This window comes from Oncorhynchus masou, chromosome 5, assembly GCF_036934945.1.
Source record: "Oncorhynchus masou masou isolate Uvic2021 chromosome 5, UVic_Omas_1.1, whole genome shotgun sequence".
NCBI lineage: Eukaryota > Metazoa > Chordata > Actinopteri > Salmoniformes > Salmonidae > Oncorhynchus > Oncorhynchus masou.
In genome coordinates, this window is record NC_088216.1 from 30,681,770 (window position 1) to 30,694,506 (window position 12,737).

General features: G+C 40.1%; 1 protein-coding gene across 1 annotated transcript in view; it reads left to right on the forward strand.

The window, feature by feature from the left end:
• The window catches only part of LOC135539406 (nidogen-1-like), a 65,685-nt gene extending 53,572 nt beyond the window's left edge, over positions 1 to 12,113 (forward strand). Inside the window, exons 17-21 of the mRNA XM_064965277.1 lie at positions 1,179 to 1,350; positions 1,631 to 1,788; positions 2,129 to 2,252; positions 2,374 to 2,486; positions 11,158 to 12,113. Of these exons, the coding sequence (XP_064821349.1) occupies positions 1,179 to 1,350; positions 1,631 to 1,788; positions 2,129 to 2,252; positions 2,374 to 2,486; positions 11,158 to 11,276 (686 nt within the window). The 3' untranslated portion in view covers positions 11,277 to 12,113. The remainder of the gene's footprint in view (positions 1 to 1,178; positions 1,351 to 1,630; positions 1,789 to 2,128; positions 2,253 to 2,373; positions 2,487 to 11,157) is intronic.
• The last annotated feature ends 624 nt before the right edge of the window (positions 12,114 to 12,737 follow it).

The following is a 12,737-nucleotide window of genomic DNA, read 5'->3' on the forward strand; positions in this document are numbered from 1 at the left end:
TCAAATTTCTGCCCTGCTAGAGCTGCCCCGGTCAGCTCTAGTAGCAACAACGGCTCAGCCGCAAAGTGGTAGGCCACACAAGCTCACAGAACAGGACTGCCGAGTGCTGAAGCACGTAACACTCACTACTGAGTTCCAAACTGCTTCTGGAAGCAACGTTTTCACAAGAACTGTTCGTCGGGAGCTTCATGAAATGGGTTTCCATGGCCAAGCAGATGCGCACAAGCCTAAGATCACCATGCGCAATGCCAAGTGTCGACTGGATTGGTGTAAAGCTCTCCGCCATTGGACTCTGGAGCAGTGGAAACGTGTTCTCTGGAGTGATGAATCACGCTTCACCATCTGGCAGTCCGACGGACAAATACCTGCCCGAATGCATAGTGTCCACTGTAAAGTTCGGTGGAGGAGGAATAATGGTCTGGGGCTATTTTTCATGGTTCGGGCTAGGCCCCCTAGTTCCAGTGAAGGGAAATCTTAACGCTACAGCATACAATGACATGCTAGATGATTCTGTGCTTCCAACTTTGTGGCAACAGTTTGGGGAAGGCCCTTTCCTGTTTCAGCATGACAATGCCTCCATACACAGAACAAGAGCAAAATTATATGTTGAGATCTGTGTGGAAGACTAGCCTGACACAGAGCCCTGACCTCAACCCCATCGAACATCTTTGGGATGAATTGGACCACTGACTGTGAGCCAGCTCTAATTGCCCAACATCAGTGCCCAACCTCACCAATGCTCTTGTGGCTGAATGGAAGCAAGTCTCAGCAGCAATGTTCCAAAATCTAGTGGATAGCCTTCCCAGAAGAGTGGAGGCTTTATAGCAGCAAAGGAGGGACCAGCACCATATTAATGCCCATGATTTTGGAATGAGATGTTCAACGAGCAGGTGTCCACATACTTTTGACAATGTCGTGTCCCCCAGGGATGGAAATATTGCTTGCCTAAGGATAGTATTTTTTTCCTGGGCTTGTAGAAAATATGACCAACTAGCTTGCTGTCTATTGAAATGTTCTCTTCTGAAAGATTTTGGACCCGGGCTTGTAGGAATTGCAGTCTATTACCCCAGCTGGCCAGTGCCTCAACTCCTTAAGTTCCATCCCTGATGACTCCCATAGAAAATCAGCAGTTTCTGTCTGATCTAGGCGTAATGATGTCCTCCTCCTCTCTTCCTTAGACCTGGAGAGTCCAGAGGGTTTGGCTATCGACTACCTTGCCCGACTAATGTTCTGGACGGACTCCATGAAGGACAGGATTGAGGTGGCCAAACTGGACGGAAGCCAGCGCCGTGTCCTCTTCGACACCGACCTGGTCAACCCTCGGCCCATTGTCGCTGACCCCTCCTATGGGTACGTGTTTTTGGACAATGTCTGAGTGATTCCTTTGATGAAAATGTGTGATTAAATAAGCAGTTAGTTATTTGTGCTGAAGATATATTATCCTTAACCGCTAAGGCCTGGAATGATTTCGCTAGCGAATCTGGCAGGTTAGCCTTTTCATGATTTCGATAGCATAATGTAGGTTGACAACACAAATCACCAGTGCTGTGTTCCTTTTAAAGCTGTTGGTTTAAAAATATGGTTCTAAGCATCGTGCCAGGAACATGTTTTTTTCTGGCTTGTTGTCCAGACGACTCTACTGGGCAGACTGGAATAGAGACGGGCCCAAAATCGAGATGTCTAACATGGACGGAACCGACCGGACAGTCTTGGTTAAGGACGACCTGGGGCTGCCCAACGGCCTGACATACGACCCTGAGAGCCAGCAGCTGTGCTGGGCCGATGCTGGTAAGAGGCTATGCTAAACATAACACTACCGATGCTGGTAAGAAGTTACGAAAAACATGCTAACACTATCTGTAAAAAGCTATGCTAAACGTGCTTACACTATTGATGTTGGTGAGAAGGTATGCTAAAAATGCTAACACTAGTGGTGCTGGTAATAAACTATGCTAAACATGCTAACCCTATCGTTTCTGGTAAAGACGCTACACTAAACATGCTATGTAGCAATCCATGGGAAAATCCCACTCTACTGAGGCAGTTCAGATGACTTAGTTAGTTGAAGTATGATGCTAGCAACAGGGATGTTGGTTTGACTGCTGCATGTTTTCTTTTACCTTTATAGGTACTCGTAAGGTACAGTGTATGGACCCCAACGGTAGGAACCGTAGGACTATTGTGGAGGGGATTCAGTATCCTTTCGCCATCGTATCCTATGGGAGGAACCTTTACTACACTGACTGGAGAAGGTATGATCACCTGGGTCCGGTTTCGCAAAAGCATCTTATGTTCATTGTTTGAACCTTCGTAGGAGCATCGTTAGCGACTGCTTGGAGAATGTTTTGATAATGTTGTATGCTGTTTTGCCAGGGAGGCGGTGGTAGCCATGGACCGCACAACGGACAGAGAGACGGACGCATTTCTGCCACAGAAGCGTTCGCGAGTGTACGGCATTGCCACGACCCCAACTCAATGCCCACAAGGTAAGCCTCCTCACACTTCCTCACTCTCTCAATAGCCTTGGTTTGCATCCCAAATGGCACCCTATTGGCACTCTAATAGGGTGCTATTTGGGGATAGTCGAGGTCAGTGGACACAAATCAAATCATCAGATCACTTTTGTAGTCAAAAAGTAAGCCGAGATCGACCTGTCAGGTAAAGAACATGACTTAAAAAAATGTAACAATCTAATAACTGTTCTGTAGGAATGAGGTTTGTGCTGTAGGCCTAATACATTATCACAGCATATTGGCTACAGTTTACGTACACTTAGGTTGGAGTCATTAAAACTCCTTTTTCAACCAGTCAACAAATGTCTTTTTAACAAACTATAGTTTTGGCAAGTCGGTTAGGACATCTACTTTGTGCATGACACAAGTAATTTTTTCCAACAAATATTTGCAGACAGATTATTTCACTTAAAATTCACTGTATCACAATTCCAGTGGGTCAGAAGTTTACATACACTTACTTGACTGTGTCTTTAAACAGCCTGGAAAATTCCAGATAATTATGTCATGGCTTTAGAAGCTTCTGGTAGGCTACATAATTTGAGTTAATTGGAGGTGTACCTGTGGATGTATTTCAAGGCCTAGCTTCAAACTCAGTGCCACTTTGCTTGACATCACAGGAAAATCAAAAGAAATCAACCAAGTCCTCAGAAAAAAACATTGTAAACCTCCACAAATCTGGTTCATCCTTGGGAGCAATTTCCAAACGCCTGAAGGTACAACGTTCATCTTTACAAACAATAGTACGCAAGTATAAACACCATGGGACCACGCAGCCGACATACCGCTGTTGAAGGAAATGGAAGCAAACGGTAATAATCTCCTCCTGTCACTGTAAAGGGAGGAACCTGTGGATATAAATCGTGCAAGTCAATGCAACTGTCATTATCTGGCATTCCTGCTTTCGTGAACAGCTTTACCATACTGGCCTAAACTCCTCTACCCAGGACCGTACTAGGGTGTCGACCAAGACCTGGTCATATCCATCATACCACAACCCTAGATCCTCCTTCATTACTGTTTAAAGGGTTAGGCGTATCTTTATGCAATACATCCCTCTCTCCGGATTACAATCAAAAACTCTCACCTTCACTATACTCTACCTCCTTCCATACTGGGTGAGTGGATTCATATAGCCCTCTCTCTCCAAATGAGCTATGACCTGTGTCCACGATCAATATGGGAACCTGCACCGATATATCCCATAATGGCTCAGAGTCCTAGACTGCCATGTAGTTAGAGACCCCATTTGGTCTAAATAAAACTCCATTGAGAGATCCTTCCCAACCTCTACTCTAACTTCCTGTCTACCCAGATCTAATGATCTCTTATGCTTGTTTTGGAACAAAATCCTCATCATCTAAACCATGGGTCAAATTACCACTCTCCGCATACTCAAGTAGGACGTGCTGTATCAGGAATATGGCACCCACGATAAGACAACTCAGACAAACAGCTTCCATGTGAAGCCCCACCCTCTCCCCGAGAACACATCACTAGCAAGAGCCAGATACACCTTCACTTCTATGAACAAAAACAGGGGTGATAGGACAGGGAGGATTACTTCATTCGAAAGATGGCCCCCGGAATTCTGTTAATTCCAGTTCTCCTCTCGAACACTGTTTATTGTTCGGCAAGTGTCAATGTGTCTTACCCTCCCGCCGTGCGATATGAATCCGGGTATCTCTTTCAGCTAGCTGTCACCAGGGATCCTTGGTATGGTCCCCCCAACAAGCCTCGCGGACTGGATTGAGTGACTTCACCTGTAGTTCACCTGTAATGCATAAAATCCTGGACATACAGGCTTGGTTAACAAACAGTTTCTCATATGTTTTATCTGATTATATCTTTAACTTCTAGGCCTATTTGTTAGCTACATTTTTTAAATTATTTTTATTATTAGTTTCTTATCCAATAGGCCACTAACTTATCCACCCCCCTTTTGATACCTGGCTCTGCCCAGGTAACAACCTTATATACCCTAGATAATGACTTAGGTAGGATTAGTAAATTATCCTTATTTTCTGACATTATCATGTATGTCCAATTCTCCCTTGGGCATCCATTCATCTCAATCCTGTATCAATTCTCTGTCAAGTGTCTTATCTAGTTTAAGAAGTATCTGTGCTATTTATATATGTTCTTAAATATATATTTACCGATTTAAACAGTAATTCCTTTCTCTCCTATCTCTCAAAATGCCACTAAGCGTCTCACTGTTTGACCATCTAAAATCATTGATTTTAGAAAAAACATGTCTATAAGTGTCAATCTCTAAAATCCTTACATTTCCTTAATCAATCTATCTTAATCCTTACAATAATCTTAAATCACCACAGATGTCCTATATTCCTGTTAAATTTAATAATATTTAAAAAACCTCCTAATGGTTAACCAGAGCCTAAACAAATGCTAACCATATCGAAATCCTTCCTACACTTTACAAGCTCTTTCCTTCAGGGATCCTCAATTCATTATACAAATGGCTCTCCCCCGGGGCTGATCAGACCCCAAAAGATAGCCATGATAAGGTCAATAGGTCATACCACCCTTTTATAGTCATGTTCCATACTACATTAGACATATTAAAGAACCCTTTATCCTTAAAATAAAAAAAATCACTTCTGTAACTAAAACCCATAAAATAAAAACTCATAAGGTTCCATATGTGAGTGTGCCTCTTTAAAATACCTTTGCACTAAAACAAATAGTCCTAACAAATGTTTTATGTGTATATATTTGCAAACCTTAATGGATAATCAAGACTTCCAGACCTTTTTCAATTTGGTCGTTTATGGCCGCTATCTCCCCCACTCTCCCCAAGATTATAATCCCAGGAAACTTCTAAAAGTGAGACACAACACGCCTAACTAGCATTCACTATGCTACTTCGATTCAGAAACTCAAAAGTGAACTATAAACTAAACCTAATGATAATTCCCCTTTGACTCAAATCATTAATCATAAGTTTTAAACATCGTCTACGTATATGTTTACTTAAATGAACATGCTACCCTTAGATACAATTAACCTGATAACATTATTATCCAATGTATTACTTTTTCCCTCTGCCGCAAATGTCGTACATTTCTCAGTGTAAGAAATCCGTAATTTAATCCCAGATATTTAAGAAAAATGCAGTCGCATTCTCCCATGGCTCCTTTAATTTACTTATTTTAGATAACTTCCATCTGTCCCGGAATAAAGAATCCTACTTAAACACGCCAGAACACAATGTTTAACTAAGTTAAATCAAACCCTAAAATTGACCATAACCAGTAAACAAATAAACAAACCACTTTTATCAGCAAAAAACAAACTATACGAAAACTCACTACTATAATGCTTAAGATGACAAAATTACACAGAGACTCATGTTTACATCTGTTACTTCCTCAAGAAAAAAAGAAAAAAACACAACTTGCCCCTGTTACAGATGTCTACGTATCAGGGGAAAAGCTTGAATAACCAAATTCAACCTAGCTAATTTCCCGAAACATATGCAGTTATGTTTTTCTATAGAGGTTGCTTTTCAACATTAAATACCCTAACATGGTTCCACACAATGGAAACAGTGCTCAAATTCACTGGTGTTACATAAACAATCAAACCTGGAATCGACAGCCATCAGAATCCATTATCACGATGTTTTACGATTCAGGCATCCAGTCTCCCTTTCTCATAGCCTAATACAATCCAAATAAACGCCACAAATCTTATGATGCCCACCTAGAGTATCAGCTGCTAGTTCTTAGCATCTTTCCTGACTATCCTGGCGACTCTCAAATTATAAAAAAAATGTATTTTGTAATTTTTATCAACTTCTGAAAAGTGACTCAAAACAATAATGCACACATTTTCCTTCTAAAAGACAAACAATTTTCTCCGTTACCCCCTGTCACAACGTAATTTCCGTGGCGACCAAAAGTGCTTTGCGAGTGATGTCATCAACAAGCGCTCAACCTCGGCCCAATCTGTAACGACTTTCAATGAATTGTAAATAATTATTGGTTGTCTGCAACAACAGTAGTACGGGTTCGATAAACCAAACCTAATTTATCACATCTGTTGAAATCTTGAATTATAATTTACAACACCAACCAATATCTCTAAATTCGCTAATTTTATAAAACATTTCGATGTGCATAAATCGTAATTGTCTCTTCGTTATTTTTTTAGAATTCATTTTGATTTAAATAACTGTCTCGTTTTTTGACTTAGCATTTTAATTACGACTCTATTCCCAATACGTTATTCACTTGTCTAATGAAAACTCAGAATAATCCATATGTGAGTGTACCCCTTTTAAAATAATCTTGTCTCTGGGAATAGGGAAATCCCCTTAACCCAAACTTTTACTACAACAACTAAACCTAATAATTATGATAATCCCTTCACATCATTCGTTTTAAATCCCTCGATGTTTCATGTAACTCATTCAGTCTATCTTCAAATTGTCGTCCCAAAATATTTTATACACTGCCATACATTCAAACCACTGTGATAAACGTGCACTGTCCCTTTAAGATAAGACATTTACTTGCTCCCCGTAACGAAAAAGAGATAGTGTTTTTTAGAATACGTTAACTTCTTGTTCGAATTCACTGGCGTTACCTAACCAAAAATCATTACTCGGGAAAATAATCACAACTTTTTACGATTAAACTATTCTTACCTATTTTATAGTCCAAAGCGTTGCACTATATAGCCCCATTGAATGCCTATCAATTCCGTTGCTAGCTGTAGCATCTTTTCCAACTATCTTTACGATATTTCTCCTTTAAACAAATGTATTTGGAACTTTTAGCCACTTTTGAAAAGTAACTCTAAGCTATAATGCACGCATTTTCCCTCTAAATGCCACAACCCATTTTCTCGGTTTAAATTTGAGGAACGATGTTGTTCAACGTGAAACGACGACGCAAATCTGCCTGCCTCTGTAAACTATATATTCCCCATTCAGATTGAGTTCAGCTTCAAATTCTAATCAACAAAGTAAAACCAACTTCTCAACTTTCTATACCCTAACATTTAAACGTACCATGTTCTGTGCTAAATTTATCGTATGTCAGTCGATTCATAAAGAGCTATAACATCCGGATAGCACGAAATTGTATCGTATCTCTCTGTTATTCCCTACATTTAACTTTAGGTGACTTTCTCTTCTATGATACAATAATTTAAATACGACTCCCATCTCAATACATTATTCCACCAGATCATTTTGGGCAAAATAGCGTATTACATCGCAATTGTCTCGCCATTATTTTTAATTACTTTTTTTTTTCAATTCTATCTAAAACACATTTTAACGTTTCATTTCATATTTTATACAAACACTGGCGACCGTATTTTTCAGGCAAAACATGCAAATAGGTGAATTACAATCTAAAATCAATTTCAGTCTATCGGTTTCAAAGCTGAAATATGTACCTAGGTGTCCCGCTATTAAAATGATTGTGTTTCCCCACCAATAATTATATTATTATAATTGTCTGTAGTCGCAAAACTTCGACACCGAGAATTCCCAGAAAATCGTCCTAATTTAAAACCCTTCCTGGATATATTATTAATATCAGCTTCCATTCAGGTTCTTTGTCTGAGTCAGATTTTGGACGCCTCTCTTCCATTCTCTTTGTTCCCCTACAACGGTAATCTCCCGCTAGTTTCCGACACTTCCTTTGAGGAATTTCTAAACATCCTTACCGTTACTTAGCTATGGTATTTAATCACTTATCTATGCCTTTCTATATTTAAATTTTAAATTCTGTGCGTGTCTTTCTACGAATTTGCAATTTACCGTTACTTAGTTACTTTACTATGTGTGTGTCTCTTTAAAGATAGTCAGTATGTATTTTCCTTCCTGTGAACCACGTCTATAGAAGACTTTTGATCGGACATTACATTTCACCCGTAGCATATTCTCCTTGGGACTTTCAACGTTAATATCTCATATCTCACTACTCTAGACTAATTTAACCTCTCCTTTGGATATTAATTTCTTTCAGCATCGTACAGGTTCAATTATTCTGTTCGCCTAGAATTACCCTGCCTTCTCACCAAACCTAATTTATCCTCACCTGTTTTATATATATATCTTATCTGCTACTTCTTGATAGTCAGACTACTTCCCATATACAGATAGACTACTCAGGTTCAAACTTTATTTAGGTATGTTTTTGAATTAATGTCTCTCCTATTTGTACGGAACAAGCGTCCTGATTCTCCAATGCGTACTATATCCCTCCTTAATAACCTTCTGGCTTGCAAAACCAGGATTTATTAAGCTCTAGTTTATTTATGGTAGTGCACCTTACCACAGGTCAATTTCAGACCTGTTTCCTTCCTATTGATTTTGGTTAAAACCCAAGGTAGAAACCCATTGTATTTGTTCAGAATATTCAAGCATCTATTATTGATCAAATGCAAACTCCTTTATAACATTTAATCAATAAATATCCTAAATAATCCCTCCCAAATTCGAGAATAAAGGCTACTTACCTGCTGCCGACTGGGAAAAGCATTGTTCGTTTGGATCTGTCACCGTACCTGCCGTTTGTAGTGTATACCGGCCTGTTTTTAACCTCCATTCAGGGGCCAGGTCTTTAATAACGTGTACAATTTTTCCGGCGTACGATCTCCAGATGGCAGGGACGGATTTTTAGATCCGGCTCGAAGGACCAATTGTTGAAGGAATTTAATTCCTCTGTTTTAATTCCCAATTAAAATTAAACACTCTGTCAATTCATAAGAATTCATAAGACCCTTGTTTTATAGGAATGGACAGAGCCCTGGTCTTAAAGTCAAGTAACAGCCTTTATTCAAGAGAGTACTGAGTACACACACATTTTACCACAGGTTATAAACTGAAAATGACACTGGTAGAAAGGCTCTATAGCTCTCAAGCCTTCCCTCCTCACCAAGAGCCAAGGTCAGTCAGTGTAGATAAGCATTCTAGTCAGTCTGGAGATATAGTTCATTCATTTGTACCAAGGAACAGACCGTCATTGGTCTAAACTCTTGACCACATTCACACACACATTATTTTCAGTACTGGGATCAAGAAAGAAAACTCATACATATACAGTAACATTTAGTATTCTGATTAGTACATATACAGTAACATAATAGTATTCTGATTAGTACATCCTGATTGAAATGTATACATAATTAGTCATTATAGATACAAATTCCCTTAACAACCGCTCAGGAAATTCTGTCTCCTAGAGATGAACGTACTTTGGTGCGAAAAGTGCAAATCAATCCCAGAACAACATCAAAGGACTTTGTGAAGATGCTGGAGGAAACAGGTACAAAAGTATCTATTTCCACGGTAAAACGAGTCCTATATCAACATAACCTGAAAGGCCGCTCAGCAAGGAAGAAGCCACTGCTCCAAAACCGCCATAAAAAAGTCAGTCTACGGTTTGCAACTGCACATGGGGACAAAGATCGTACTTTTTGGAGACATGTCCTCTGGTCTAATGAAATAAAAATAGAACTGTTTGGCCATAATGACCATCGTTATGTTTGTAGGAAAAAGGGGGAGGCTTGCAAGCCGAAGAACACCATCCCAACCGTGATGCACGGGGGTGGCAGCATCGTGTTGTGGGGGTGCTTTGATGCAGGAGGGACTGGTGCACTTCACAAAATAGATGGCATCACGAGGAAAGGAAAATTATGTGGATATATTGAAGTAAAATCTCAAGACATCATTCAGGAAGTTGAAGCTTGGTCACAAATGGGTCTTCCAAATGGACAATGACCCCAAACATACTTCCAAAGTTGTGGCAAAATGGTTTAAGGACAACAAAGTCAAGGTATTGGAGTGGCCATCACAAAGCCCTGACCTCAATCCCGTAAAAAAAATGTGGGCAGAACTGAAAAAGCGTGTGCAAGCAAGGAGGCACACATACCTGACTCAGTTACACCAGCTCTGTCAGGAGGAATGGGCCGCAATTCACACAACTTATTGTGGGAAGCTTGTGGAAGGCTACCTGAAATGTTTGACCCAAGTTAAACAATTTAAAGGCAGTGCTAGTGTAACGGATGTGAAACGGCTAGCTTAGTTTGCGGTGTGCGCTAAATAGCGTTTCAATCAGTGACGTCACTTGCTCTGAGACCTTGAAGTAGTGGTTCCCCTTGCTCTGCAAGAGCCGCGGCGTTTGTGGAGCGATGGTTAACGACGCTTCAAGGGTGACTGTTGTTGATGTGTGCAGAGGGTCCCGGGTATGGGCGAGGGGACGGTTTAAAATTATACTGTTACACTACCAAATCCTAATTGAGTGTATGTAAACTTCTGAACCACTGGGATGTGATGAAAGAAATAAAAGCCAAAATAAATAGTTCTCTCTCCTATTATTCTGACATTTCACATTCTTAAAATACATTGGTGATACTAACTGACCTAAGACAGGTAATTTTTTACAAGGATTAAATGTCAGGAATTGTGAAAAACTGAGTTTAAATGTATTTGGCTAAGGTGTATGTAAACTTCCGACTTTAACTGTACCTACTGCTGCTTTTGGTGGGGTTTTCTCTTATTCTTATTCACCACACACAAAGTACAATTTAAAGTACAATTGTGCCAAGTAACTAGAAACTCCTGTATGTGATGGTAATGTTATCCAAATGTCTCCCGCAGCGTATAACTACTGCTCGAACAACGGAGGCTGTTCACACCTTTGTCTACCCCGCCGCGGCGGCTTCACCTGCCGGTGCCCAGACGTGGTGGACGGAAGCTGTGTGGAGAGGAACTTGTGAGGAGTGAAGAGATAATAGTAGATTATCCTCCTAACTGCACAAAGGGGTTGTGACACGTGTACCTTCCAACTTCCTCTGTAGAGGAATAATGATAAACTGCCTCCGGGTGGGGGTTACTCTGTGGCCCAAATCCATTCAGATCGCTAGGCCTCTACTGCTCAGTTTATTGTTGATTCCCCTCTGGCAGATCTGAGATGATTGGGTCTTTTGTAAGGATATGATAGCGATCTCTACTGTAGTTCTCTGGTTAATTAGGTGGAGATGCTATCCTATTGCTTACACCTATCTCGTCCTTTGATCTTGTTACTGTTACGGTGTGTATTTGAAACCTCCCAAATTATTTTGCCATTATTTTCTGATCCATTTGATAAAAGGTCACATTGTATTTTTTTGTATTGTAAATAAATACCTGAAATATAGACATATTATCTGAAGTACACGTTTCCATTGGTGCTCTTGATGACCAGTTATAGCTGATTATTACTTTGAAGGTGTACAGATTGTTGGGCATAACGCCAGGTTGTCGATGTTTGGCTGCCACAAGCCTATCTGGAGAGAAGTTGGCCCATCGCCTTTTGATGACCTCATTCTCCCCTTGAGAGGGTTGACAGCCCACCATAGGAGTGTTACATAAGGTTAATGCGTGTACTGTGTGTGCAGCTGTGCAGTGACTATGAGAAAAAACAAGAACATTTACATTATGTGCAGCTGTCCTATTAACATTTTTACAAGTTTGGTGTACAGGTCTTTTTTCTTGTTAGTCCAGTGACATGTTAGTTATCAGTAACATATTTGTTATCAGGAAGATATTTGTCTTTTTTTAAAAGCATACAGTAACTATAATACCAGTTTGTGGTTTGTGAAAATACACATTGTCATTTGTAAATGCATTATATTTCTAATAGATCTCAAAATGAACTGTGGCGAACGCAAAATCTCTGGTCATGGCCTATGTACGTAAGCCCTGTCCGAGCCAGAACAGCCAATAGGGCAGATGCCCATCTCCTGCCTCTGTAGCGTGAGGCAGCTTGACGTACAAGTACACCCATGGACAGAACGCTAGTCTATCAAAGGGCTATACCATAAATCCATCTCCTTAATGCTGAGTGCCAAGCAGGGGCATCGGTCCCATTTTGTAAGTCTTTGGTATGACTCGACAGGGGATTGAACCCCTAAACTTCCAATCTCAGAGCAAACACTAACAACAGTTGGCCAGTTATTGTCTTATATGATAGGGCTAAATGTTGATTTCCACCTAAACAGTCATACCCAAATGTAATTATTTTATCATGAGATGGCCATAAACAACAACTGCTAATGTTGCATAGTTTTAGAAATGTCTGGAACTCACCTTTCTGGTAGAAAATGTTTTATAAATTGTTGAGGTGTACTCACTTTTGAGGACACAAGCTCAAGTACAATGTACAAATGTGATTTTTTTTAAAAGGTATGATTTTTTTG